This window comes from Phaenicophaeus curvirostris, unplaced genomic scaffold, assembly GCF_032191515.1.
Source record: "Phaenicophaeus curvirostris isolate KB17595 unplaced genomic scaffold, BPBGC_Pcur_1.0 scaffold_51, whole genome shotgun sequence".
Taxonomy (NCBI): Eukaryota; Metazoa; Chordata; class Aves; order Cuculiformes; family Cuculidae; genus Phaenicophaeus; species Phaenicophaeus curvirostris.
Genome location: NW_027206674.1, coordinates 701,314 through 728,046, shown reverse-complemented (window position 1 = coordinate 728,046; position 26,733 = coordinate 701,314). Strand labels below are relative to the sequence as shown.

Genomic DNA, 26,733 nt, shown 5'->3' with positions numbered 1-26,733 from the left:
TGGGATGTGAGTGTGTGCGGAGACCCACACGTGTGTGAGCGGAGACCCCGGTACCAGGAACCGAGGGGTTGGGATGCTCGGGATGCGTGTGTGAATGGAGACCCCGATGCCAGCAACCAAGGGGTTGGGATGCTCGGGATGTGAGTGTGTGCGGATACACACGCGTGTGCTCCCTGCATCTGAGTGGAGACCCTGATACCGGGAACCAAGGGGATGGGATGCTCGGGATGCGAGTGCGTGTGCAAATCCCCACACGTGTGTGAGCAGAGACACCTCCACCAGGAACCGAGGGGTTGGGATGCTGGGGACGTGTCTGTGTGCGCAGACGTCACGCGTGTGCTCCCTGTCTGTGAGCAGAGACCCCGACAGCAGGAACCGAGGGACTGGGCTGCTCGGGATGTGAGTGTGTGCAGAGACTCACACGTGTGTGAGCGGAGACCCCGGGAACCGAGGGCTTGGGATGCTGGGGATGCGAGTGTGTGCAGACCCCCACGCGTGTGCTCCCTGTCCCTGAGCAGAGACCCCGACACCAGCAGCTCCGGGACCCGTTGAGCTCCGCGTCCCGCCTGGCTGGGATGGCGAGTGGGAAATTGCGCCGTCGCAGCCCCCGGAACGGGCTCCGCTGATGCCACGGGAATAATCGCTCCTAACCCCAACGGGCCGGTGGGGATCGGAGCGGATTCCTGCCTCCCCCTCCCCGATTTCGTTGCCCTTCGTTGAGCTCCGGGACGCAACGAAGGAGCCGCGTTGACCCACCGGTGGTGGTCCTCGACGCTCTTCGCCGTCCGCAGCCAAAGGGATGAAGACGGAAGAGGCTCCGTCCTGCTTGCAGCAGGCGACGCCGCTGCTGGGATTCGGTGAGTGCTGGGGGGACCGGGATGCAGGGAGCCCCTCCGACCCCCCCAAGGCTCCATCCATGGTTGCCTTCCCCATCCTCATCCCCCCCGAGGGTCTCGGCTCAGCCGCAAGTTGCATTGGGACCAACCGACCCTGCTTGCGCTTCCAATTTTTCCGTATCTGTAGGATACGCAACATTCCCAGCTCCCCCGAGGGGCTTATTCCTCACTCGGGAAGGAGATTCCTTCCCTCCCGCAGGGCTGGGGGCAGCGAAAAGAGGGAAGACCCCCTGGTTTTTCCACCTTTGTGGATTTAGAGGTGCCGGCTCGCCGCGAAATCCCAACTTGTGATCCCACAGCGGCCGCTCCGCGCGTTGAGGTTGTTCCCATCGGCATCCAGCGAGGAGCTGGGGAGGGAGAGGGACCCCCCCCAAGCCTCCGTCCATCCCTCGCGTGCCCCCCAAACCTGCAGAAACCCCTTCGGCGCCGCCGTTTATCCTGATTTTCCGGAGCTCCCCAGGCTGTTTGGCCCTGGAGCGTCCCAGCCGCAGCCCGTTTCCAGCTTTCCGCACCCGGATTTCAAATTTCATCGAGGATTTCAGCCCAGGAGACCCGCTGGGGGATCCCTGGACCTGGAAACGGGGCTGGGGGTGGGGGGTGGAATGAGGGATAAGACCGGGATGAAGCTGCCTGCTGGATGCTCTCCGGGTCGCATCCTCCTTTTCCCAGGGAAAAACATGTTTGGTTGGGATTTTTCTTCATTAACGTAATTGTGGGTCCAAACTGTTGCGTTTTTATGATGTTTTTAAGGCTCCTTCGCTTTCAGTTTTGCCTCTTTCTCCCTGGCTGGCGGGGAATTCGGGGAAACCAACAGCTTTCCTGGGATTCTCCACCATCCCGACTCCCCGGGGCTGGAATTTTGGGTCTCTCCCTTTTATCCGGAGCCCACGTTCCCGCAGCTCCCGGCTGATTTAACTCTCCGCTCTCAGCTAATTCGCTCTTCGCTCCAATTCCTGCTTTTCCTCCTTAAATTAAAGAGGAATCGGGATTTTTGAATCCCAGATGGCTGTAAACCCTTGGAGGTTTGGCTGTGACACCGGACTCGGTGACCCTCGTGGGTTCCTTCCAAGTCGGGACGTTGTGACACGCAACCCAACGCCAAGAAGGGGGAAAATATTTGATGTTAACAGAGCTGGAAATGAGATGGGGAGGCTCCACGTGGGATAAATATCCATGGAAAACCTCGGCGTGCGCCCCTGGGGTGGGATGATTTGGTGCCTTGGCCATCCTCGGGGTGTCCTAGAGCTGGGAGAGCTCTGCTCCAGCCCAAAATTCAATTAAATTGTCCTCTTTGGGGGCTAAAATAGACCTCAGAGCAGCTTCCAGGGTGGAAAGAGGCTTCCAGGAAAGCTGGGAAGGGGCATCTTGAGGAGGGAGGGCAGGGAGAGGATGAGGGGAACGGTTTTGAGCTGGAAGAGGGGAGGTTGAGATGAGATCTTGGGGAGAAACGTTCTTTTGGGAGGGTGAGGAGGTCCTGGGCCAGGTTACCCCAAGAATTCATCCCTGCTCCATCCCTGGAGATGCTCAGAGCCAGGTTGGACGAGGCTCGGATCCCCCCGATCTGAGGTGTCCCCGCGCACGAGAAGGGGGGTTGGAATTGGATGGGCTTGAGGTCCCTTCCAAGCCAACCCATGCCGGCATTCCACGGAAAGCATCGGGGAGCTCGTAAAAGCCGAGGAGCTTGGCCGAGCGGAGGCTGCGGAGGGTGCCGAGGGTGCCGCCGCCTGGCTCAGCCGGCAGCCCAGATCCAGAGCGCCAGATAGCGCCTTTACGACTCCCTCCTCTACCTTGGAGCCAGCGGGACGAAGCCTTTGAAGAGCAGCCACAGATTTCCACGTCGATAGCACCGAGGAGGAGTTAAAAAAAAAAAACAAAACCCACTTTGCAAAGCTCTGGAGCCTTTTCCAGCCCCAAATCGGGGGTGAAACTGGATTAAATTCAGGTATCGGTGTGGCCTCTGCCCTGGATCGAGGTGGTGAAGAAGCTCAGCACCCAGAAGGACTTAGACTTGCTCTCATTTTCCATGGGTTTGGGGTTCACCTGGGATTCTCCACCTGCAAAACCCAAAATTCGTTGCTTTTGCAGGGCCAGCTTGGATATTTCTAGTCAAGGTTGAGCCAAGCGAGTCCACGTTGAGCCTTTTGCCTCCTTCTTCTGCTCTAAAGTTATAAAAGGAAAGGAAAGCAAAGCAGCAGGTGATTGTAGGGAGTGAGGTGAGGTGAGCATCACCCCTACAAGGGACGTAGTCATGGAATTATGGGTTGGTTGGGTTGGAAGGGACCTCAAAACCCACCTAGTTCCACCCATGGGGACATCTTCTACTAGATGAGGTTGCTCCAAGCCCCATCCAAGCTGGTCTTGACCCTCAAGGGGCGTCCACGATGCCTTGTTCCAGCCATCGTGGTCCCCGGCGAAGGGAAAAAACATCTCACGGCGTCTTCTCCCCCTGCCCAGGTTCAGAGTCCAAGATGCAGGAGGTTTGCGCCGGCTGCGAGACCCCGATCGCCGACCGGTTCCTCCTGCGAGTCAACGAGCGCTCGTGGCACGAAGCTTGCGTCAAATGCACCGTCTGCCTCCAGCTCCTCTCCGGGACCTGTTATTGTCGCAACCGGCTGCTCTACTGCAAGCACGACTACGAGAAGTAAGTGTCCTCTGGTCTTTTTTTGGATTTTCGTGCCTTCTGGAATCATCTTTGGCTGCGTCGAGGGGGGTTCTGGAAGGGGGGGTTGGGAAAGGTCATCGTGGTATTGGTGTCATGTAGCTTGGGGAGGTCCAGGTGGGGTCCAGGAAGGGTCTACAGAGGGATCGGGCCAGGCTGGATCCATGGATGGAGGGCAGGAAGGATCTAGAGAGGGATCAGGAGAGGCTGGATCCATGGCTGGAGGGCAGGAAGGATCTAGAGAGGGATCAGGAGAGGCTGGATCCATGGATGGAGGGCAGGAAGGATCTAGAGAGGGATGGGGACAGGCTGGATCCATGGCTGGAGGGCAGGAAGGATCTAGAGAGGGATCAGGAGAGGCTGGATCCATGGATGGAGAGCAGGAAGGATCTAGAGAGGGATCAGGAGAGGCTGGATCCATGGATGGAGAGCAGGAAGGATCTAGAGAGGGATGGGGACAGGCTGGATCCATGGATTGAGGTCAAGTCTATGAGATTCAAGTGCTGAGTTCTGCTCTTTGGTCCCAACAACCCCGTACAACGTTCCAGGCTTGGGGGAGAAAGGCTTGTGACCTCCAAGCCCACGCCAGGTGGTTGTTGGACTCGATGATCCGATGGGTCTTTTCCAACCTGGTGATTCTCTGGTTGGATTCGATGATCCCATGGGTCTCATCCAACCTGGTGATTCTAGGATCCACCTCGTAGGGTTTCCACCTCCTGAAGGGCTTTTTGGTGCTTTCGGAGGCATCTCCGCTCCGCACCTTTGCGCTTCCACCATGGGAATTTGCAGGGAGCCAAACTCCCCGTCCCTCTGCTTGGAAATCTCACCCCCTCGCGGCTTCGTTCTTGGCTCGGACTCCCCCAGGTCCGTTTTTTTGGCCGACGATGAATCTCAAAGGGCAGGATCCGGCGTCGCCCGGGGCTGGCGGCCCTGGTGACCTGGAGGGGAGCCCCATCTGGCATCTATTCCTCTTCCACGTGAAAGAGGAAAAGGCTTTAATGGGGAGATAAGCCGGCAGCTGCATCTCGAACGCGGGGGAAGCACCGAGGCTGTTGATCTCGAGATGAAATGTTAAGCCTGAAGATGGATGTCGTCCCGAGCATATCAAAACCCACAAGCTGGAAGGTTTATGGGGAAGTTCTCCTCTTCCCCTTCCCCCTGGGGCCCCGCCAGCTCCTCCGGGGGCTTCGCGCAGGCACCTGCCCTGGAAATCCAGCTCGGAGAAGCGCGGCGGCGCGGGAGGAGGAGGAGGAGGGGGGTGGAAGGCGAAATCCTCCTGGACGATGAGAGAGCGGCCGCCACGGCCAAGTCCCCGCCGCTTGGTTTACTTTGAAGTTTTGTTTTGGTGGGACGACGGGGGCTGCGGGGGCTGCTGGGAGCTGGCGAGAGGGACGCGAAGCGCGGCCGTCCCCCTCCCTTCTCCTCCGCCCGCGCCTTTCTACCCATGTGGAGATGATTTGCTCGTCCTTCTCTACCAGATAACGGGGTGAACTCGGCTCGAACCCGCTTTCTTCGCTCCTCCGTCGCGCGACCCGCACGGCTGAGCGCAAACCGAGTCCTCCCAGCGACCTCTCGGTCCCCAATCCTTGCTTAAACCCAGGGGGTTCTCCATCTGGTTGGAGGAGAAGCTTGGAAAGGGCTCATCCCAGCACGTCCCAGTACATCCCAGCACATCCCCATCCCTTCCGAGGTGCTTTTGGAGCTGTTCCTTGCTGGGTGAGATGTGGAGAACCACGCTGGGATGATGTTCCCAGCCATGAGGGGGTTGGAAAGGGGGTTGAGGTTCAGGAAAATCCTTCTGAACCATCGGCAGCAAATTATACCTTTGGGAACCCACCACAGGTAGCCTCACCTGGAGCTCCACAGCCAGTTCTGGAGTTCAGGGAGGACCTGGAGCTGGTGGGAGGAGGACAGAGGAGGTCACGGAGATGATCTGGAGAAGCTCCCATCCAAGGAGAGGCTGGGAGAGCTGGGGTTGTTCAGCCTGGAGAAGGCTCCAGCAAGACCTTAGAGCATCTTCCAGTATGGAAAGGGGCTCCAGGAAAGCTGAGGAGGGCCGGGAAAGGACAAGGGGGGACAGTTCTGAGCTGCGAGAGGGGAGATGGAGATGAGATCTTGAGGAGAAATGTTCTCCTGGGAGGGTGGGGAGGTCCTGGACCAGGTTTCCCAGAGCAGTGGTGGCTCCTCCATCCCTGGAGGTGTTGAAGACCAGGTTGGATGGGGCTTGGAGCCCCTGATCCAGCAGCAGGGGTGGAACTGGATGGGCTTTGAGGTCCCTTCCACCCCAAACCTTTCCATGATTCAACGACACAAACAGCGTTACCTGAGAAAATCGGAGCTGACTTATTTTTTTTGATCAGGTGGAGCGAGCAGGTTAAAGGTCCAGGGACAGGTGACCGGTGGGATGTGGACAAGGGGCTGGAAGTCCCTTGTGCAACCAGAAAAATCAGTGTGGGGCCATCAGGGAGAAGGCAGGAGCCCCGATCCTCCCCGCAGGGACCCTCCCTGCTTGGCTATCGCAGCCTGACCCAGCCCGAGCACCTTGGCAGCTCTTCTGAGCGAGCTGGTTAATGTTTAAACCCGTGTGGGAGGGCTCCTCGTCCCAGCAAAGATCTCCCGGCGCGGAGAATCCAGGCTAGAAGTTGGATAAGAGCGAGACCCCGCGCTGTGTGCAAAGCCCAGTGCATTCCAGGAGCAGGAGTCAGGCTCTCAAAGTGATGAAATCGGGGTTGAAAGCAAAAAGATTGGGGATTTTCTGTTTTTTTTTCATGGATTGTGTTGGTTTTTAAGCCTCAAAGCTTCTCCTTCCACTTTTCTGCGGCCGAGACTCGTGGTCGCAAGCAGCTCTGAGACCCTCAGGGCGATTCCTCTGGGAAAACGTGGGGCTTGAGATGCATTTATGACCTAAAAACCAGAGAATTGAGGAAAAACCAAATCGAGGATGGGTTGTAAGAGCTGGTGGTGGCTACTGGACTTAAAAAAGGGGCTTCTGGTTGCCCCTCCAGCCTCGTTTTCCCAAGAGCTCCGAGATCCTCAGAGCGATTCCTCGGGGAAAACGTGGAGCTGGAGGTGTATTTTTAACCTAAAAAACTGAGAATTGAGGAAAAAATAAATTGAGGGTGGGTTGTAAGAGCTGGTGGTGGCTACTGGACTTAAAAAATGGGCTTCTGGTTGCCCCTCCAGCCTCGTTTTCCCAAGAAGGGAGCAGGTAGGGATCCACGTGGGATCTCTGAGCACCAAGGTCCCCCCTCAAGTGGTGTCTTCTCCAGGTTCTCTTGGTGCTTTGCTGGAGGGAGTTAATGAAACGCGACAGCGCCCTGCAAAGGGAGCGAATAAATGAGATAACGAGCGCCCTTGACGAGGCAGTGATGGATGGAGCCTCACGGACCCTGCGGGGACCTCCAGGGCGTGAGACGAGGAGGTGGGAAGGAAAGAGCCTCGTTCTGGGTGGTGGGACCAGCTCCAGGAGTGACCATTAGCGTGACGAGTTGTGCTAATCGCTGGCCCTCCAAGGAGCATCTGAAGCTCTCGTCTGGAGAAACGATGCTCCTCCAAGTTGGGGAGGTCATCCTGGCTCCACTGGTGGGACCTGTGGGACCTCAGCGGAGCAGGAACTGGGAGGTGGCTGGAGCCACCCCTGATCTACTGGTGGTTCCTCAGCAATATAGAACTTGGGAGGTGACTCCAGCCACCCCTCATCTACTGGTGGGACCTGTGGGACCTCAGCGATGCAGGAATTGGGAGGTGACTCCAGCCACCTCTTCTCCACTGGTGGTTCCTCAGCGATGGAGAACTTGGCAGGTGGTTGCAACCACCTCTTCTCCACTGGTGGGACCTCAGAGGCGCAGAACCCGAGCATCCTCAACCTGAGAAGGAACCAGGTTGTCCTCTTTTTAGGGCAACCCCGGTGGGTTTGCAGCTTCCCATCCCTCTGGGACCTCCAGGGTCGCCACCACGGAGCAGGATCAGCTCCCAAACCCGATGGCTAAAACCTCATCCCTTTTTTTTTCCCCCCACCCCAACTCTCTCCCCCTTCTCCATCGGGTGGGCGGTTTGGCCCCGTCTCCCACTGCGCGCGGAGCCCGTCTGATGATTAACGACGTTAATTACGCGCAGTCGTTCCTACCCGGCTTCTCCTCGTTCCCTCGCCTCGGCTCGTTGACGAGGCCCGGGAAATTAAGCACTAACTCTATAATCACCACGAAACGAAGGAGACCTGCAGATGCGCCTTGAGCGTCGTTAAGGTCCCAGCCGCCACGTGTCGTCTGCTCCTCAGCGCGTCGTTATTTTTCTAACGGGGAGGGAGAATCCACGGGGGGAGACGAACTTTTTCTTCGTACGCCGCACATTATTTTAATTAAATGTCATTTACTTTTGATGGATGTTCTTTCTTTTGGGGGCTGGTATTTTATTTTATTTTATTTTATTTTATTTTATTTTATTTTATTTTATTTTATTTTATTTTATTTTATTTTATTTTATTTTATTTTATTTTATTTCATTTTATTTCATTTTATTTTATTATTTTTTCCCCTTCTATGCTTTGTGTCCCGTGGTTTTGAGCTTCTCCTGGAACCCACATCACCAAGTTTCATTCCTGGGTAGAGTTTTCTCACCCCCCAGCTCCTGGAACTTGGTGATCGTAGCTCTTCTCTACCAAATGTGAAGCACCAGATGGTTTAGTGGTCGATGGGAATGGTTGGACTCGATGATCTGGTGGGTCTCTTCCAACCTGGAGATTCTATGATTCTAGAATTCTATGATTCTATGGTTCTATGATTCTATAATTCTATGATTTTGTGATTCTATAATTCTCTGATTCTATAATTCTCTGATTCTATGATTCTCCCACATGACGTTCTGGTCTCCAAATTGGAGAGACCTTGATTGGATGGATGAACTTGGCGGATAAGGAATTGGACGCACTCTAAGAGTCAATAACTCAACGTCCAGGTGGAGATTGATGATGAGAGACCTTCCTTAGGGGTCGTTATTGGGACTGGCGGCGTTAAATGTCTTTGTTGGGAGGTTGGAGAGTGGGATTGGGAGAACTTTTTGAAAATTTACCGATGACATCAAGCTGTGTGATGTGGTTGATGTGGTAGAAGGCATCTAGGTGGCTTTTAGAGGGAAGGGACCCCACACAAAGGGATGTGGAGAGGTTGAGGGTATCTAGGTGGCTTCTAGAGGGGATGGGACATCATCCAGGTAGAAGGGACCCCACGCGAAGAGACCTGGAGAGGTTGGAGAGGGGTCTCTACGACCACCACACAGTTCAACAAGGCCAAGTGCACCTGGGTCAGAGCAATCTCCATCCCTGGAGGGGTTGAAGGGCAGGTTGGATGGAGCTTGGAGCAACCTGGTCCGGTGGAAGGTGTCCCTGCCCTGTCTTTGAGCCAACTGGATGGTCCTTGAGGTCTCTTCCCACCCCGTTCCACGGTTCCTTGATTCTTTGCGTGCCTGTGGGAATAATTTGCTTGCTGTTCGGATGAAAATAAGGAAACTACGAACCCCAGAAGGCTCAGATATCAAAGCAGAAACTCCTGATCCAAGGTGTCATCTCCCCCCAACCAGGAGACACGGAACAAAAGAGGCGTTGTGAACGTTTTGGATGCTCAACCCTCTCAGTGAAAGGAATTTCTCCTTCCCTCCAGGCTGCAGGTGCCTTTATGGGCACACGACAAGGGTTTTTGCTCCTCGAGGATGCTCCCAGCCGGCCCCTGGGCTCGGGGAGGGGGACACGGGCCAGCGCGAAGCGGCCTGGGAGCCGCACGGGGTTGGGACGGGTTGTTCTTCAGGGCTGAGATCATTCACGAGGCGCTGAGAGACGAGAGCTGGGGGTGGCCACGGGGCGCTGGGCTGGGGAGGGAGGAGGAGGGACGTTCCGCTTGGATCAGAGGCGGCTGGAAGGATGAGGTTCGGCCTGAGTGCTTGGTCGTGTCCCCGAGATCCCTTTGGTTCATCACGGAATCGTGGAATGGGTTGGGTCGGAAGGGACCTCAAAGCCCATCCAGTTCCAACCTTTTTCATGGGCAGGGACACCTCCCACTGGATCCAGTGGCTCCAAGCCCCAACCTGGCCCTCAACACCTCCAGGGATGGAGGAGCCACCACTGCTCGGAGCAACCTGGTCCTCCCCACCCTCCCAGGAGAACGTTTCTCCCGAAGATCTCATCTCAATCTCGCCTCTTGCAGCTCAAAGCTGTACCCCTTGTCCTATCCCTTCCCTTCTTGACCAAAAGCCCCTTCTCAGCTTTCCTGGAGCCTCTTTCCATCCTGGAAGCTGCTCTAAGGTCTCCTCAGAGCCTTCTCCAGGCTGAACAACCCCAACTCTCCCAGCCTTGACCTCGGATGGGAGGTTCTCCAGCCCTCGCATCATCTCCGTGGCCTCCTCTGGCCTCGCTCCACCAGCTCTAGGTCCTCCTTGTGCTGAGGACTCCAGAACTGGGCCCAGAACTCCAGGTTTGGTGTCTCCAGAGCGAAGCTGAGAGGCAGAACCCCCTCCCTGACCCTGTTGATCCCACAGCTCTGGGTGCAGGTTTAGATCCAGCACCACCCCAGCTGGGCTTGGGGGTTCTTGGGGTGTCTGGGCAAGGAGAAAGGCTTAAAACTCCAGCTGTGGATGTTCTTCTCATCCCAGAACCTCCGTTGCCTTCTCCACGCCTGCAGTGCCGCTCGTCCCGTGCAGCAGGAGGGTCTGGATGTTCCCCTCACGCTCTCTCGGCTGCAGCTCATCAGCCTCTTCCCTTCTCTCCAGCCTCAGGAGAAGCTCTGGGACGCAAGCCTGACGGCTTTGGAAGGCACCAAAGGCTTGGAAGCTGCCCCCGTGCTCCTGGCCACGGCATCTCTCCCTCTGTCCAGAGCCAGGGACCAGCGGAGGGCGGCCGCGAAGGCGAAGGTGCCAGAAATAAACTCCCGAGAGCCGATTTTCCAGCGGTGCCAGGGGCCGCGGAGCTGGAAAAAGCCATCGGAGAGGCAGGCGGGAGCGTATTGGCAGGCAACGTGGAGCCCGGAGCTCCTCATGCTTTAAAACAAACCTTTTTTTTTGATCCCAGATGAGCTGGTTCCTGGCGTATGGTCGGCCCAGGTTCATCTCTCTTCTATCGGGGTCTCCAGGAAAGCTGGAGCTCCCTGAGCTGCGTCCCAAATGTGGGATCCGGAGGGTGAGGGAGGGGGTTCTGCCTCTCAGCTTCGCTCTGGAGACACCAAACCTGGAGTTCTGGGTCCAGTTTTGGAGTCCTCAGCACAGGGAGGACCTGGAGCTGGTGGAGCGAGGCCAGAGGAGGCCACGGAGATGATCCAAGGGCTGGAGCACCAAGGAGAGGCTGGGAGAGTTGGGGTTATTCAAGAAGAGAAGGCTCCAAAGAAACCTTCTAGCAGCCTTCCAGGATGGAAAGGGGCTCCAGGAAATCTGGGGAGGGGGTTCTTGATCAGAGAATGCGGCAATGGGATGAGGAGAAGGGTTTTGAGCTGCAAGAGAGGAGGTTGAGATGAGATCTTGGGGAGAAACGTTCTTCTGCGAGGTTGGGGTTGCCCCGAGATGTTGAGGCTGCTCCATCCCTGGAGATGTCAAAGACCAGGTTGGATGGAGCTTGGAGAACCTCATCCAGCGGGAGATGCCCCCATGGCAGGGATGGAACTGGCTGAGCTTTGAGGTCCCTTCCCACCCAACCCATTCTGTGCCTCCAACCTCTTACAACTCCTTGATTTCTGGTTTTACCTGGCCCTGCAGGTGTAGCACCTACAATCCATCATCCCATTTCTCCATCCCCCATTTCCTTCTTGGCTCAGTCGGTGTGAAACCAGCCGCTAAGAAACAAACAGGCATCAAATTCCTCTTCCTCTCATTTTTTCCCAAGCTATTTTTGGCTTTTCTGCTTTCGACCCCTCTCCCTTTCCCACCCTCTGGACTCCTGGTTGCCCCTCGTCTCCATCGTTGCCGCTGGAGAATGTGGCCCCGTCTTTCCTAAATCGAATTATAAGCCATAATCTGCTTCTAGCTCTCAGTCCACACCCCCTCCTTAATGCAATTAAGCTTAAATGAGGTTAATTACAGTTTATCCCGACCATCTTGGTGGCAGCTTTACACCTCGTTGGCTGCTCACGTGGGTTTTTCTGTTATCGGGTCGTATCTGAGCTGCTCAGCCTGGAAGCATCACCCCAAATCCCTTCGCAGGTGCCTGGATGGGGGAAAGAGGGGAGGTCGAGATGAGATTTTAGGATGAAAAGTTCTCCTAGGAGGGTGGGGAGGTCCTGGCCCAGGTCTCCCCATCCCAGGAGGGGTTCAAGACCAGGTTGGATGGAGCTTGGAGCCCCTGATCCAGTGGGAGGTGCCCCAGGGTTGGAACTGGATGGGTTTTGAGGTCCCTTCCAACCCAACCCATCCCATAACTCTATGAATCCATCCCAATTCACTTCAAGTGGTGACTCCAAGGTCACCGTGTTGCTCAAACCGAGAATTTGTTGACTATTCGCCTTGAAAATGAGACTCCGGCATCAAACCCCTTGCCCCACGGCGGCATTTCTGCGTTGTGGAGCTAATTTAAGCCGCCGCATTAGGATAATTAATTGCTGGAGGTGTTGAGGGCAACTGGTTTTGGGTCTCTCTTCGCTTCCCTCCAGCTGCCAGTGGCTCTGTGGACCAGGAGAGGCCACGTTGCTGGTTGTGACCCATTCCCTGAGGCTTTAATTGGGGTTTTGTTGCTCCTCTTCTTTTTTTTCTTCTCTAAACTCCCCTCCCCTTCACCCCAACTCGCTCCCTCCCAAGTCGGGCTGGTCCCTCAGAGACGAGGCAGCCGGTTTCTCCAGTTAAACAGGCAGATCCCTACGAGGCGACAGCTTCACAGCTCTCCCCGCGTCAAAAAACCTCTTTAAATCTGATTATACTTCCCCGACTCCTGCTCTAAGAGCATCCCCACCGCGGGATGCAGGAGCCGACCGCGTGGATCGCTCCTCAAGGTCCATCAGGGCTCGGGCTGGGACCAATTCCTCATTCCAAGTCGCTCATCGGCTCAACCCCCCAACGATGCTCAACCCAAGCTGGGCTGCGAAGCTCTGAAACGCTCCAGAAAGGGGGAACTAGAGGCATTTTGCGCGGAAACGTCGACTCCGCTGCCTACACGGGGGTTGGACGGAGCTAAATGTCAACCCTGAGCAGCAGGAGCAGCTCCGGCTCCGTCGGGAGCCACCAAACCCTCCCTCGCGCCACCTCGTTCCTCCTTTCAGCCCCAGCCAGGAGGGGCGAGAGCGCAGACTTTAATTTAAATCACGGCTCCCCAGCTCGTTCTTTCCTCAATCAATATTGCTTTTTACATCATATCTAATCTCTTTTTTTCTTTTTTTTTTTTCGCTCGCCTTCGCCTTCCCCCCCCCCCACCCCAGCCCACTTCCCAAAGTAAAATTTAATTAAATAATTCTAATGAATGTTTAATGATCTCCTTTTGTCATTATTAAAGCTGCAATAAAAGTGTCTGCGGCCCCTCTATCTCCCTCCCCCGTTACTCCCCCCCCTCCCCTGCGCACACGGGTCCCGCTGGCTCGTTTTCTCCCCCCCTCGCGCCGACATTCAGCTCCGCAAACAGGAAATGAGAAAAGGAGAAACAGGATATTGAGTGGAGATAGTAGCCCGATCGGTAATATCACCCCTAGCTACCGAGCTAAAAAAAAGAAAGAAAAAAAAAAAAAAATAAAAAAAGAAGCCTTCTCCTGCTAGGAATATTAATGGAGACGAGGAGGATGCTCGGAGCCGCGGAAGAAAGAAGGAAAAGTCAATATGGATTGAGAAATCCCAACCCCAACCACAAAAAAAGCGTTCGGTTTGTGTTTCGTGCAGCGGAGAGGAGGCAAATGATGGAATCATGGGTTGGGTTGGGTTGGAAGGGACCTCAAAGTCCATCCAGATCCACCCCCTGTGCCACGGGGGCGCCTCCCGCTGGATGAGGATCTCCAAGATCCATCCAACCTTTTTTTTTTTTGATAGGAATGGTTGGACTCAATGATCCAGTGGGTCTCTTCCAACCTGGTTATTCTATGATTCTATGATTCTATGATTTTATGAACCTGGTCTTCAAAACCTCCAGAGATGGAGGCTCCAAAGAAACCTTCTAGCAGCTTTCCAGGATGGAACGGGGCTCCAGGAAAGCTGGGGAGGGGGATCTTGATCAAGGAGGGCAGGGAGAGGATGAGGGGAACAGTTTTGAGCTGCAAGAGGGGAGATTGAGATGAGATCTTGGGGAGAAATGTTCTCCTGGGAGGGTGAGGACGCCCTGGACCAGATTCCCTGAGAAGTGGTGGCTGCTCCATCCCTGGAGATGTTCAAGGCCAGGCTGGATGGGGCTTGGAGCATCAGAATCCAGTGGGAGGTGTTGGAACTGGATGGGCTTGGAGGTCCCTTCCAACCCAATTATTCCATGATTCTGTGCTTCTAAGCCCTTTGCTCGGGGATCGATGGGATTGGGGACGTGCTGCTCCTCTAGGAGAGAAACCACCTGGAGGTCCAGGCAGATAAAACTTAATTTTGAGACCTTCTTTCCTCATCGTTGAACCGCGTCCGTAAGGGAGACGCGATGATGGTCTCTGAAATTGCTTGGGGAAGGGCCACAACTCCTTTTTCCTATTTATTTTTTTGAGCTGGTAGCATCCATCCCACCTCTCCTTCACCTGGAAGAGACTCAGCAGCCCCGTCCCTCGATGAAAATAAAAAAAAAAAGGTGGCGAGAAAAGAGACGCAAGAAAAACCCACCCCACATTTTTTCGTGTTTTAGCATTCACGGCGCTACGAGAGGCGCCCGCTGGATGCCGGGAGATTTTAATAAAGAAGACAGGCCTGTGAAATTTAATAAAAGAGTTCATCAGATTAGATGGTGATGGCTCCGTGCCACCGCGCTGGCAGCAATATCCTCGCCGGGGATGGGGGGGGGGGGTTTAACCCCTTGAGGGCCACGCGGCGGCGCGGTATTAAATCTTTGAGTAGCGTTTCGCTCGTGTCACTTTAATATTTATGAAGCTTTGGGTTTGGGAAGCACTTTATGGTTGTTTTGCTTTTTTTTTTTCTGCTGGTTGGTGAGAAGCTCGAGGTGAGCTCGTAGGGCAGAAACCAAGGGTGTCCTGGGTGGCATCAAAAGACAAGGGAGTAGGGAGGGAAGGGATCCGGCCCCTCTATTCATAGGATCGTAGAATCACCAGGTTGGGAAAGACCCATCGGATCATCGAGTCCAACCAGAGAATCGTAGAATCACCAGGTTGGGAAAGACCCATCGGGTCGAGTCCAACTGTTCCTCATCTGGAGGATCGTGTCCAGATTTGGAATCCTCACCAGAAAAAGGAGGTGGAGCTGTTGGAACAGGTTCAGAGGAGGCTACAAGGATGATCTAAGGGCTGGAGAACCTCCCGTGGGAGGACGGGCTGAGAGAGTTGGGGTTGTTCAGAAGAGAAGGCTCCGAGGAGACCTCATAGAGACCTTCCAGAACCTGAAGGGGCTCCAAGAAAGCTGGAGAGGGACTATTCATAAAGGCTTGAGTGATAGGATGAGGGGGAATGGGGATAAATGAGAAGATTTAAGCTTGATATAAGGAAGAACTTCTTCACGATGAGGGTGGGGAGGCCCTGGAACAGGTTGTCCAGGGAAATTGTGGCTGCTCTAGCCCTGGAGATGTTGAAGGGCAGGTTGGATGAGGCTTGGAGAACCTGATCCAGTGGGATAGTTGGAACTAGATGATCTTTAAGGTCCCTTCCAACCCAAACTGTTGATTCTAAGTCAGAAATGAAGAAGGAAGGAATTCTTCTCCTCAAACTGAGAAGCTGTGGTTGATGCCGTAGGGACTGAAAGAGCAGACGGTGCTGTGGTTGCCTCCTCCTTTCCCTTGGGTGTCCCCTTCTCCATCCCCACCCTCATTCCCACCCCAGGAGCTGAGAAGAGAGGCTTTGCGCGTTCCATTTCAATATTTCTGGTGGCTACGGTGGATTTTGCAGCTCAGCCTTAAGTCAACAGACCTTGCTTAAGCCCCGACTGCTTCATTTTGACTAAACCCAAATCAAATAAGCTCGTTTGGTGAAGCCCGGCTTCTTCTTTGCTTCATTAACACCTTTTAATCCCACCAGGATAATCACGTACCCCTGAAATTCCCCTTCCCAGGCCTGGGTCGGCATCTTCTCGCTGCCACGGGAGGTCAGAGAGGTTCTCAAATAACTCGATGCTCAGCTCTGTGGGACTCGATGATCCGATGGGTCTTTTCCAACGTGGTGATTCTCTGATTCTATCTGGAGAGCTGGGAGCTGGGCTGAGCTTCTCCTCCAGAGCCGTGACAGAGCTCTGCGAGGATTCTTGGAGAACTGGGACTCGGGGTGATTTGCAGTGGTGGAGACTCCTGGAGGGCTTCAAAACATGTGGAGCCATGGTGCTTGGGGACATGGTTTAGTGGGACTGATGGACTTGATGATCTTAGAGCTCTTGGGCTGATGGACTTGATCTTAGAGGTCTTGGACTGATTGGACTTGATGATCTTAGAGGTCTTGGACTGATTGGACCTGATGATCTTAGAGGTCTTGGGCTGATTGGACCTGATGATCTTAGAGCTCTTGGGCTGATGGACTTGATTTTAGAGGTCTTGGGCTGATTAGACTTGATGATCTTAGAGCTCTTGGGCTGATGGACTTGATCTTAGATATCTTGGACTGATTGGACTTGATGATCTTAGAGGTCTTGGGTGATGGACTTGGTGATCTTAGAGGTCTTCCCCAATTTTCATGATTCCATGACCCTCGGACTCGTTAGGAACAGGCGTGGGATGTCGTTATCATGAGTCACAAGCCCTTCGACGTGGTCCTGATCCGCTCTTCTCCAGGATCACCAGAAGATCCTGGTCCTAATTACCCTTTTCATGACGAACCCGGGAGCACGTTTGATTTTTGGACCATCCCTCCACGTAATTTCTGCTGCTCCTCAACATCCCGGAGCCGCATCCACAGCTCGTCCTCCCAAACCTCCTTCCAACCCACCACGGTTTGTTCCCATGGCGACGCAAACAATATTACCTCGACTTAAACGGATTCAGGCAATATTAAAACCAGCCTCTTTAGGAATTCCTGGGGTTGGAGGGGGCTGAGAATTTTAATTTCGTGTAATGCGAGCTGACACCGTCTTTATGAGCTGCTTGCTGAATGTTTTCTTCAATTAGGCCAAAGCGGAGCGGATTTGTTTTCGGGGCTTAGCGAGGAGGTGGGAGGGAGCAGACCTCGCGATGTCCGAAGATTTTATTGAGTTACGAGGCAGGGACGGCGCTTCCCTCACCTGAAAGCTGCAAAAAAAAAAAAAAAAAGCCTTTTTTTTCATGGTAAATTGGCACACGCCTCTAGATTTAACGAGAATCGCTCATTGCCTCGTCCCACAAGCGGTCGGGGAGAGCTTCGAGCAGCTTCCAGGGTGGAAAAGGGGCTCCAGGAGAGCTGGGGAGGGGGGTCTTGACGAGGGACAGCAGGGAGAGGGTGAGGGGAATGGGTTTGAGGCGAAAGAGGGGAGATGGGGATGAGATCTCGGGGAGAAACGTTCTTCTGGGAGGGTGGGGAGGCCCCGAGAAGTGGCTGCTCCATCCCTGGAGGGGTTGAAGGTCGGGTTGGATGGAGCTTGGAGCAACCTCATCCAGTTGGAGGCGTCCCCATGGCAGGGATGGAACTGGGTGGGCTTTGAGGTCCCTTCCAACCCGTTCCATGATTCTATGTTTAGGAATATGTCCCACGTTCCCGTCTGAGCCCAGACAGCCACGATCGTGGACTGACCCGGCCATTGTCCCCCAGGGCTCCGTGGTGGCTCCAGCCCTGGTCAAGGTCTTTATCAACGACCTGGATGGAGGCATCGAGGGCACCCAGAGAGAGTTTGGGGGTGACACTGAGCTGGGTGGATCTGCTGGAGGGTTTGAGGTTCTCCAGAGGGCTCTGAGCTGGTTGGATCCATGGGCTGAGACCAAGGGGATGAGGTTGGAGCAGGACCTTGGGGCACAACGACCCTGGGCAGCTCCAGCCTAGGAGGAGTCTGGCTGGAAAGGGCCTGGAGGAGAAGGACCTGGGGGGGTTGGTGGAACAGGAGGATGTGGAGGCTCTGGAGCGAGTGCAGAGAAGAGCAACGAAGCTGGGGAGGGGGGTGGAGAAGGAGAGGAGCTGAGGGACACGGGTTGGTGATTGATGGGGGTGGTAGGACTCCATGACCCAATGGGTCTTTCCCAACCTTGGTGCTTCTCTGATTATTTTCCGAGTACAACTCAGGGAAAGGCAAAGAAGAGAAGGAGGCGAGAAGGAGCGACGGGGACGGGGAGGGGAGCACGCAAAGACGCTCACACAAAGGGGAGCCAAGTCCCACCCCGCTCCACTCGGAAGGTCCCAGCCCCTTCGGCGAAAGCCACCGCGTCGCGCAAATCCAGGGTGGTATTTGGAAGGGCTGAGCCCACCCCGTAAGCCTCTTCATGCTGCTCCTCCGAGTTTGCCAGGAGGATTAACCCAGGCTTGTTCTCAATCCCGGTTTATGAGTTCCCTGCTGGTGGGGAAGATCCCGCGTGTTTAAACAACAGCCTAATTAATCCCGATTTTATTACTTTCTCTCGTCAAGTGGCTAAATAGAAGCTGTCAGCCGGCAGCCGCCGCCGCTCGCGTTTGTTTAGATCCCAAATTACTTCATCAGAACCATCTGCTCGGGACGCGGGGCGCTCGGGGGGGGGTTGTTTCTCTCTCCGGACACGGTGTGGGGCGCAAACAGCCTCCCCACCGTGGGACTCGCAGCAGGAGGCTCCTCCGAGTCCCAGGGAAGGTCCAGGAGGGGTTCGAGAAGCTCTTTCACCCAACAAAGCCAAAGAGTGAAGAGCCCAAGAGAGGAAGAGGGGACGTGGATCTCTGGCCTGGTGGGTCAAGCAAGTTCTTGATCCTCCCTGGGGCTTTGGGAGGGTGAGAAGCCCCAAAATCCAGTTGGGATGAAGAGTTGGGGTGAACGGAGCTCAATCCAGTTGTGTTCCTAGAGCTCAGCGACGGTTTAGTCTCTTTATCCATGACCTGGATGAGGGGATCGAGGGCTCCCTCAGTGAATTTGCAGGTGACACCAAACTGGATGGATCTGCTGGAGGACAGGAAGGATCTAAAGAGGGATCAGGAGAGGCTGGATCCATGGCTGGAGGGCAGGAAGGATCTAGAGAGGGATCAGGAGAGGCTGGATCCATGGCTGGAGGGCAGGAAGGATCTAGAGAGGGATCAGGAGAGGCTGGATCCATGGATGGAGGGCAGGAAGGATCTAGAGAGGGATCAGGAGAGGCTGGATCCATGGCTGGAGGGCAGGAAGGATCTAGAGAGGGATCAGGAGAGGCTGGATCCATGGATGGAGGGCAGGAAGGATCTAGAGAGGGATCACGAGAGGCTGGATCCATGGCTGGAGGGCAGGAAGGATCTAGAGGGGGATCAGGAGAGGCTGGATCCATGGATGGAGGGCAGGAAGGATCTAGAGAGGGATCGGGACAGGCTGGATCCATGGATGGAGGGCAGGAAGGATCTAGAGAGGGATCAGGAGAGGCTGGATCCATGGCTGGAGGGCAGGAAGGATCTAGAGGGGGATCAGGAGAGGCTGGATCCATGGCTGGAGGGCAGGAAGGATCTAGAGGGGGATCAGGAGAGGCTGGATCCATGGCTGGAGGGCAGGAAGGATCTAGAGAGGGATCGGGACAGGCTGGATCCATGGATGGAGGGCAGGAAGGATCTAGAGAGGGATCAGGAGAGGCTGGATCCATGGCTGGAGGGCAGGAAGGATCTAGAGAGGGATCAGGAGAGGCTGGATCCATGGCTGGAGGGCAGGAAGGATCTAGAGAGGGATCAGGAGAGGCTGGATCCATGGATGGAGGGCAGGAAGGATCTAGAGAGGGATCAGGAGAGGCTGGATCCATGGATGGAGGGCAGGAAGGATCTAGAGAGGGATCAGGAGAGGCTGGATCCATGGCTGGAGGGCAGGAAGGATCTAGAGGGGGATCAGGAGAGGCTGGATCCATGGATGGAGGGCAGGAAGGATCTAGAGAGGGATCGGGACAGGCTGGATCCATGGATGGAGGGCAGGAAGGATCTAGAGAGGGATCAGGCCAGGCTGGATCCATGGATGGAGGGCAGGAAGGATCTAGAGAGGGATCAGGACAGGCTGGATCCATGGCTGGAGGGCAGGAAGGATCTAGAGAGGGATCGGGACAGGCTGGATCCATGGATGGAGGGCAGGAAGGATCTAGAGAGGGATCAGGACAGGCTGGATCCATGGCTGGAGGGCAGGAAGGATCTAGAGAGGGATCGGGACAGGCTGGATCCATGGATGGAGGGCAGGAAGGATCTAGAGAGGGATCAGGACAGGCTGGATCCATGGCTGGAGGGCAGGAAGGATCTAGAGGGGGATCAGGAGAGGCTGGATCCATGGCTGGAGGGCAGGAAGGATCTAGAGAGGGATCAGGGCAGGCTGGATCCATGGCTGGAGGGCAGGAAGGATCTAGAGGGGGATCAGGAGAGGCTGGATCCATGGATGGAGGGCAGGAAGGATCTAGAGAGGGATCAGGGCAGGCTGGATCCATGGATGGAGGGCAGGAAGGATCTAGAGAGGGATCAGGCCAGGCTGGATCCATGGATGGAGGGCAGGAAGGATCTAGAGGGGGATCAGGAGAGGCTGGATCCATGGATGGAGGGCAGGAAGGATCTAGAGAGGGATCAGGCCAGGCTGGATCCATGGATGGAGGGCAGGAAGGATCTAGAGGGGGATCAGGAGAGGCTGGATCCATGGATGGAGGGCAGGAAGGATCTAGAGAGGGATCAGGCCAGGCTGGATCCATGGATGGAGGGCAGGAAGGATCTAGAGGGGGATCAGGAGAGGCTGGATCCATGGCTGGAGGGCAGGAAGGATCTAGAGAGGGATCGGGACAGGCTGGATCCATGGATGGAGGGCAGGAAGGATCTAGAGAGGGATCAGGAGAGGCTGGATCCATGGCTGGAGGGCAGGAAGGATCTAGAGGGGGATCAGGAGAGGCTGGATCCATGGATGGAGGGCAGGAAGGATCTAGAGAGGGATCAGGCCAGGCTGGATCCATGGATGGAGGGCAGGAAGGATCTAGAGGGGGATCAGGAGAGGCTGGATCCATGGATGGAGGGCAGGAAGGATCTAGAGAGGGATCAGGCCAGGCTGGATCCATGGATGGAGGGCAGGAAGGATCTAGAGGGGGATCAGGAGAGGCTGGATCCATGGCTGGAGGGCAGGAAGGATCTAGAGAGGGATCAGGAGAGGCTGGATCCATGGATGGAGGGCAGGAAGGATCTAGAGAGGGATCAGGCCAGGCTGGATCCATGGCTGGAGGGCAGGAAGGATCTAGAGAGGGATCAGGAGAGGCTGGATCCATGGATGGAGGGCAAGGAGGATCTAGAGAGGGATCAGGAGAGGTTTTTTCCCACCTCAGTGACTCTGTTATCCCATGATTCTTGCTGGGATGTCCTAGCCCAGCTCCAACCATCCATCCCTTTCTCCCTGTGGCTTCCGAAGCCTCAGGACAGGGTTGATCTTCCCCTTTCCAACTCTCTAACCACCGGGACCTTCTCCGCAGGCTCTTCCAGACCAAGTGCAGCAGCTGCCTGAAGGCCATCGCCCCCTCCGAGCTCATCATGCGGGTGCTGGAGAACGTCTACCACGTCCACTGCTTCTCCTGCTGCGAGTGCGAGCGGCGCCTGCAGCGAGGGGACGAGTTTGTCCTCAAGGAGGGGCAGCTCCTGTGCCGCAGCGACTATGAGAAGGAGAAGGAGATGCTCAGCGCCATCAGCCCAGCGCCCACGGAGTCCGGTGAGAGCCTGGAGATGTCCTGAGGGTGGAGAACCAGGGTGGACTTGGTAGAGAGAAGGTCTTTTAGTCCATAATTAACTGCGGGGAGGGAGGAGATGTAGGTAGGTGGATGTTGTGGCATCTTTTCTTCTTGGTGACAGCCAACCGAGGGGGTACAAGGTTGAGATCCACTTGGATGGTTGATCTGGAGAGGTTTGGGTGCCTTGAATGGTTGATCTGGAGAGGTTTGGGTGGGTTCAATGGTTGATCTGGAGAGGTTTGAGTGGGTTGAGTGGTTGATCTGGAGAGGTTTGAGTGGGTTGAGTGGATGGTTGATCTGGAGAGGTTGGGGTGGGTTCAATGGTTGATCTGGAGAGGTTTGAGTGGGTTGAGTGGTTGATCTGGAGAGGTTTGGGTGGGTTCAGTGTTTGATCTGGAGAGGTTTGGGTGGCTTGAATGGTTGATCTGGAGAGGTTTGGGGTGGCTTGAATGGTTGATCTGGAGAGGTTTGAGTGGGTTGAGTGGTTGATCTGGAGAGGTTTGAGTGGGTTGAGTGGATGGTTGATCTGGAGACTTCTGGATGGGTTTAATGGATGATACGGGGCCAAGGTGGCCTAGAAGCTCCGTCTCTGAGTTTCCAGCGTTCCCGGGAGCCCCATCTCAATCCAGGAGCTTCTCTGGCTTCGTTCCCTGCTCCAAACCTCACCTTGGATGGAGCAGACCTTGGCCACATTCCTCTGGATCCTCGCCCCGGGAGAAGATCCAGAGAAGCTGAACCACGGCTCCCGCTGTCCCGTTGCAGTGAAAAGCGAGGACGAGGACGGCGGCCACCCCCACGGCAAAGGGAGCGAGGAGAACAAGGACCACAAGCGCTCCAAGCGCCCACGCACCATCCTGACCACCCAGCAGCGTCGGGCGTTCAAAGCCTCCTTCGAGGTGTCCTCCAAGCCCTGCAGAAAGGTACGAGGGACTCTCCACACACGAGGCTCGGAGCCTTTTTTTTGGAAGAGCCACTTCAGTTCTGATTCAGGGTTTTGTGGACAGGTCAGAGAGACCCTGGCGGCCGAGACGGGCTTGACCGTGCGGGTGGTGCAGGTTTGGTTCCAGAACCAACGAGCCAAGGTGAGTGGTGGCTCCTCGGCGACCGTTGGGGTCTGGGAGGCTGCGGGGCAGCAGGTTCGCTCGCTCAATCCAAATAAAACATGGAATAACTTCAAAAAATAGAGGAAAAAGGGCGAAGAGCAGCTCTGAAGGACCATCCCATGGGTCCAGCTGGTCCTACCACATGTATCCAGTAGCAAAAGCTTGAAAAGAAATTAAAAATGGATTAATTATTGATGTTTTCAGGGATTAACGTATTTCACTTCGTGGTTTTTGGGTTTGATTTCTCTTTTTCTACTTGCTTTTCCTCCCTCTCTGTAGAAAGACGAGGAGGATGAGGTTGTAGAAAGACGAGGAGGATGAGGTTGTAGAAAGATGAGGACGATGAGGTTGTAGAAAGACGAGGAGGATGAGGTTGTAGAAAGACGAGGAGGATGAGGTTGTAGAAAGATGAGGAGGATGAGGTGGTAGAAAGATGAGGAGGATGAGGTTGTAGAAAGACGAGGAGGATGAGGTGGTAGAAAGACGAGGAGGATGAGGTTGTAGAAAGACGAGGAGGATGAGGTTGTAGAAAGACGAGGAGGGTGAGGTGGTAGAAAGACGAGGAGGATGAGGTTGTAGAAAGACGAGGAGGATGAGGTTGTAGAAAGACGAGGAGGATGAGGTTGTAGAAAGACGAGGAGGATGAGGTTGTAGAAAGACGAGGAGGTTGAGGTTGTAGAAAGACGAGGAGGATGAGGTTGTAGAAAGACGAGGAGGATGAGGTTGTAGAAAGACGAGGAGGATGAGGTTGTAGAAAGACGAGGAGGATGAGGTTGTAGAAAGACGAGGAGGGTGAGGTTGTAGAAAGACGAGGAGGGTGAGGTGGTAGAAAGACGAGGAGGATGAGGTTGTAGAAAGACGAGGAGGATGAGGTTGTAGAAAGACGAGGAGGATGAGGTTGTAGAAAGACGAGGAGGATGAGGTTGTAGAAAGACGAGGAGGATGAGGTTGTAGAAAGACGAGGAGGATGAGGTTGTAGAAAGACGAGGAGGGTGAGGTTGTAGAAAGACGAGGAGGATGAGGTTACGAGCAACCACTTCATAGACTCATGGAACGGTTTGGGGTGGAAGGGACCTCCAAGCCCATCCAGTTCCACCTCCTTCCATGGGCAGGGACACCTCCCACTGGATGAGGCTGCTCCAAGCCCCATCCAAGCTGCTCTTCAACGCCTCCAGGGAGGTGGGTCAGCCCCACGTGTCTCCCGCAGACCGCTCCAGGCTCTCCATCTCCTTGCAGATGAAGAAGATCGCTCGGAGGCAGCAGCAGCAGCAGCAGCAGCAGCAGCAGGAGCAGGACCAGCTGGGCAACCCTCGCTTGGGGAGCGGGAGAGGGACCGGGCGCAGCAGCAGGCAGAGCAACGACGACAGCGAAGGTGAGGAGGACACGGGGTGTAGCTCCTCTTCTTGAGAAGACGGTGGTTGAACATCAGCCCTGAGCACCAGCTGGTCCAGAGCTCATAGAGCCATAAAATTGTTTATATTGGAAAAGAGCTTTAAGGTCGTTGAGTCCCTTAACCCAACGCCGCCAACTCCACCACTAACCAGGTCCCTAAGCACCATGTCTCTATGGCTTTTAAGCCCCTCCAAGGATGGAGACCCCACCACTGCCCTGCAGAGCCACCTCCAGTGCTTGGAGATCCTTCAAGTGAAGGAATTTTTTCTAATATCCAACCTAAACCTCCCCTGGATCATGGAATCGTCACCTCTAAGATCAAGTCCAATCAGCCCAAGACCTCTAAGATCACCAAGTCCATCAGTCCCACTCAACCATGTCCCCAGGTCTCCACGTGTTTTGAAGCCCTGGAGGGATGGAGGCTCCAACGCTGCCCTCCAGGGCTGCTTCACTGCTCTTTCTTCCCAATGTCCAACCTTCCCACGTGCAACTTGAGGCCGTTTCTTCTCATCCCATCGCTTGTTCCTTGGGAGAAGAGCCCAGCTCCCACCTCACCACAACCTCCTTTCTGGAGCTGCTCGGAGCAAGGAGGTCTCCCCTCAGGCTCCTCTTCTCCAGGCTGAACCCCCCCAGGTCCCTCAGACACAACCCCTGAGCTCCAAACCCTTCCCAGCTCCATTCCCCTTCTTCTCCAGATGTTCTCCAGCCCCTCAATGTCCCTCTTGGAGTGAGGGGCCCACAACTGACCCCAGGAGTCGAGGGGCCGAGGCCAGAGGGAGAAGAACCTCCCTGGCCCTGCTGGCCACGCTGGGGCTGCTCCAAGCCCAGATGCCCTTGGCCTTCTTGGCCCCCTGGGCCCCTGCTGGCTCCTGTCCCACCAACCCCCCCAGGTCCTTCTCCTCCAGGCCCTCTCCAGCCAGACTCCTCCTAGGCTGGAGCTGCCCAGGGTCGTTGTGCCCCAAGGTCCTGCTCCAACCTCATCCCCTTGGTCTCAGCCCATGGATCCAACCAGCTCAGATCCCTCTGGAGAACCTCAAACCCTCCAGCAGATCCACCCAGCTCAGTGTCACCCCCAAACTCTCTCCGGATGCCCTCGATGCCTCCATCCAGGTCGTTGATAAAGACCTTGAGCAGGGCTGGAGCCACCACGGAGCCCTGGGGACACCGCTTGTGCCATAACCTTACGGGAACAGCTCTGCTGGACTTTCTTTTCTTCACCCCATCCCACCGCTTGTGTCTTTAGACGGCGCGAGCGTTCACGGCCTGGACGGGCTCATGGTCCCCTACCCCAGGATGTCCCAGCAGCAGCTGCTGCCCCTGGATCAGAACAGCTACAGCTCCGACTTGTACCGACAAGGGCTGACGCCGCCCCAGCTGCCTGGAGACCATCTACATCCCTACGGTAGGAGAACATCTGGATCTCTATTTTAGGAGACCGTCTACATCCCTGTGGTAGGAGAACATCTGGATCTCTATTGTAGGAGACCTCCTGCATCCCTATGGTAGGAGAACATCTAGATCCCTATTTTAGGAGACTGTCTACATCCCTATGGTAGGAGAACATCTGGATCCCTATGGTAGGAGACCACCTGCATCCCTACAGTAGGGGATTCTTTCTGGATTTTTACCTGTGATGACAACTCGTAGACTCATGGAATGGGTTTGGTTGGAAGGGACCTCAAACCCCATCCAGTTCCACCCCGTTTCATGGTCAGGGACACCTCCCACTGGATCAGGGGCTCCAAGCTCCATCCAACGCAGCCTTCAACCCCTCCAGGGATGGAGCAGCCACAACATCTCAAGGCAACCTCAGCCAGGGCCTCCCCACCCTCCTAGGAGAACGTTTCTCCCCAAGATCTCACCTCAATCTCCCCTCTTGCAGCTCAAACCCGTTCCCCTCGTCCCATCCCAGCGCTCTCACCGCCTTTTCCTTCCTCTTCCAGACTCGGAAGGAGTTTTTCACGACATGGACGGCGACAGCATCGGCCACCTGGGGGACTGCCTGCTCTCCACGGCCGAAGCCAACCTCCTCCAAGCCCGCGTGGGCAACCCCATCGACCGACTCTACTCCATGCAGAGCTCCTACTTCACCTCCTGACCTCAGCAAAGCTCCCGACGCTTCCCGAGCATCTCGGACGGAGGCTGCTTCCAAGTCGGAACGAGGATGAGGGAGAAGAACCAAGCCTGAGACCTTCAGAGACGTTCCTCGAGACCTTCAGAGACGTTCCTCGAGCACCACGCGACGGAGGAGGCGACAATCTAAGCACTAACCCAGCCTGAAGGACTTTGCGTTGCCTCTCTCCGATGTTCTAGCCACCAGTAGAGCGAAGGTACGATGTTGTTTAGCTGTAACTTTAGCCGTTTGTCCGGTGTTGAAGCTTTTTTGGAGCCTTCTGTCCTGCAAACAAAGACTGGCCAAGCTCAGCAGAGCCGCCCCTGGAAGCAGGAGGTGCCCTGACCACAAGAACTCTTGATTATTTAAGTCCTGGCTGCAGCCGCGCCGCTCGCTGAGCTGGTTTCACCTCATTTCCCACCCCTAATGCAGGTTTCCTGGCACAAGGTTGACGTTCAACAATAAAATCCAAGCTCTTGAGGCACCTCAAGATGCTCCTTTGGAGATTCTCCGCGTGGTTGTGGATCAGCTGGACCAGGACGGGGGCTCTTTTAACATTTGATGTTTCAGAAGAGCCCAGCGGTTTGGTCCTTAGTTGAAACGACTCATGGATCTGCTTCAAGAACCCATGGAACGCGTCCCCTGCCACCTTGAGGGAAGAGCAACGCGCCCACAGTGACTTCTCCACCACCTCCATGCCCCTCGGTCTCAAAACGATTCGTTTTCCT

At 55.3% G+C, this 26,733-nt stretch overlaps 1 protein-coding gene across 1 annotated transcript; it reads left to right on the top strand.

Annotated features, from left to right (window-relative positions):
• Nucleotides 1–799: 799 nt before the first annotated feature.
• Nucleotides 800–25,990, top strand: LOC138734053 (LIM homeobox transcription factor 1-alpha-like). Its single transcript, XM_069881611.1, has 8 exons — nucleotides 800–857; nucleotides 3,351–3,537; nucleotides 21,146–21,378; nucleotides 22,160–22,317; nucleotides 22,402–22,479; nucleotides 23,737–23,872; nucleotides 25,136–25,294; nucleotides 25,836–25,990. The coding sequence occupies exons 1-8, from the start codon at nucleotides 800–802 to the stop codon at nucleotides 25,988–25,990; spliced, it is 1,164 nt and encodes a 387-aa protein (XP_069737712.1).
• The last annotated feature ends 743 nt before the right edge of the window (nucleotides 25,991–26,733 follow it).

Coding starts and splice junctions, on each gene's coding strand:
- LOC138734053 (XM_069881611.1), top strand. CDS start 800: ATGAAGACGGAAGAGGCTCCGTCCTGCTTGCAGCAGGCGACGCCGCTG. Junction 22,480..23,736: donor TCCAGAACCAACGAGCCAAG/GTGAGTGGTGGC, acceptor ATCTCCTTGCAG/ATGAAGAAGATCGCTCGGAG. Junction 23,873..25,135: donor GAGCAACGACGACAGCGAAG/GTGAGGAGGACA, acceptor TTGTGTCTTTAG/ACGGCGCGAGCGTTCACGGC.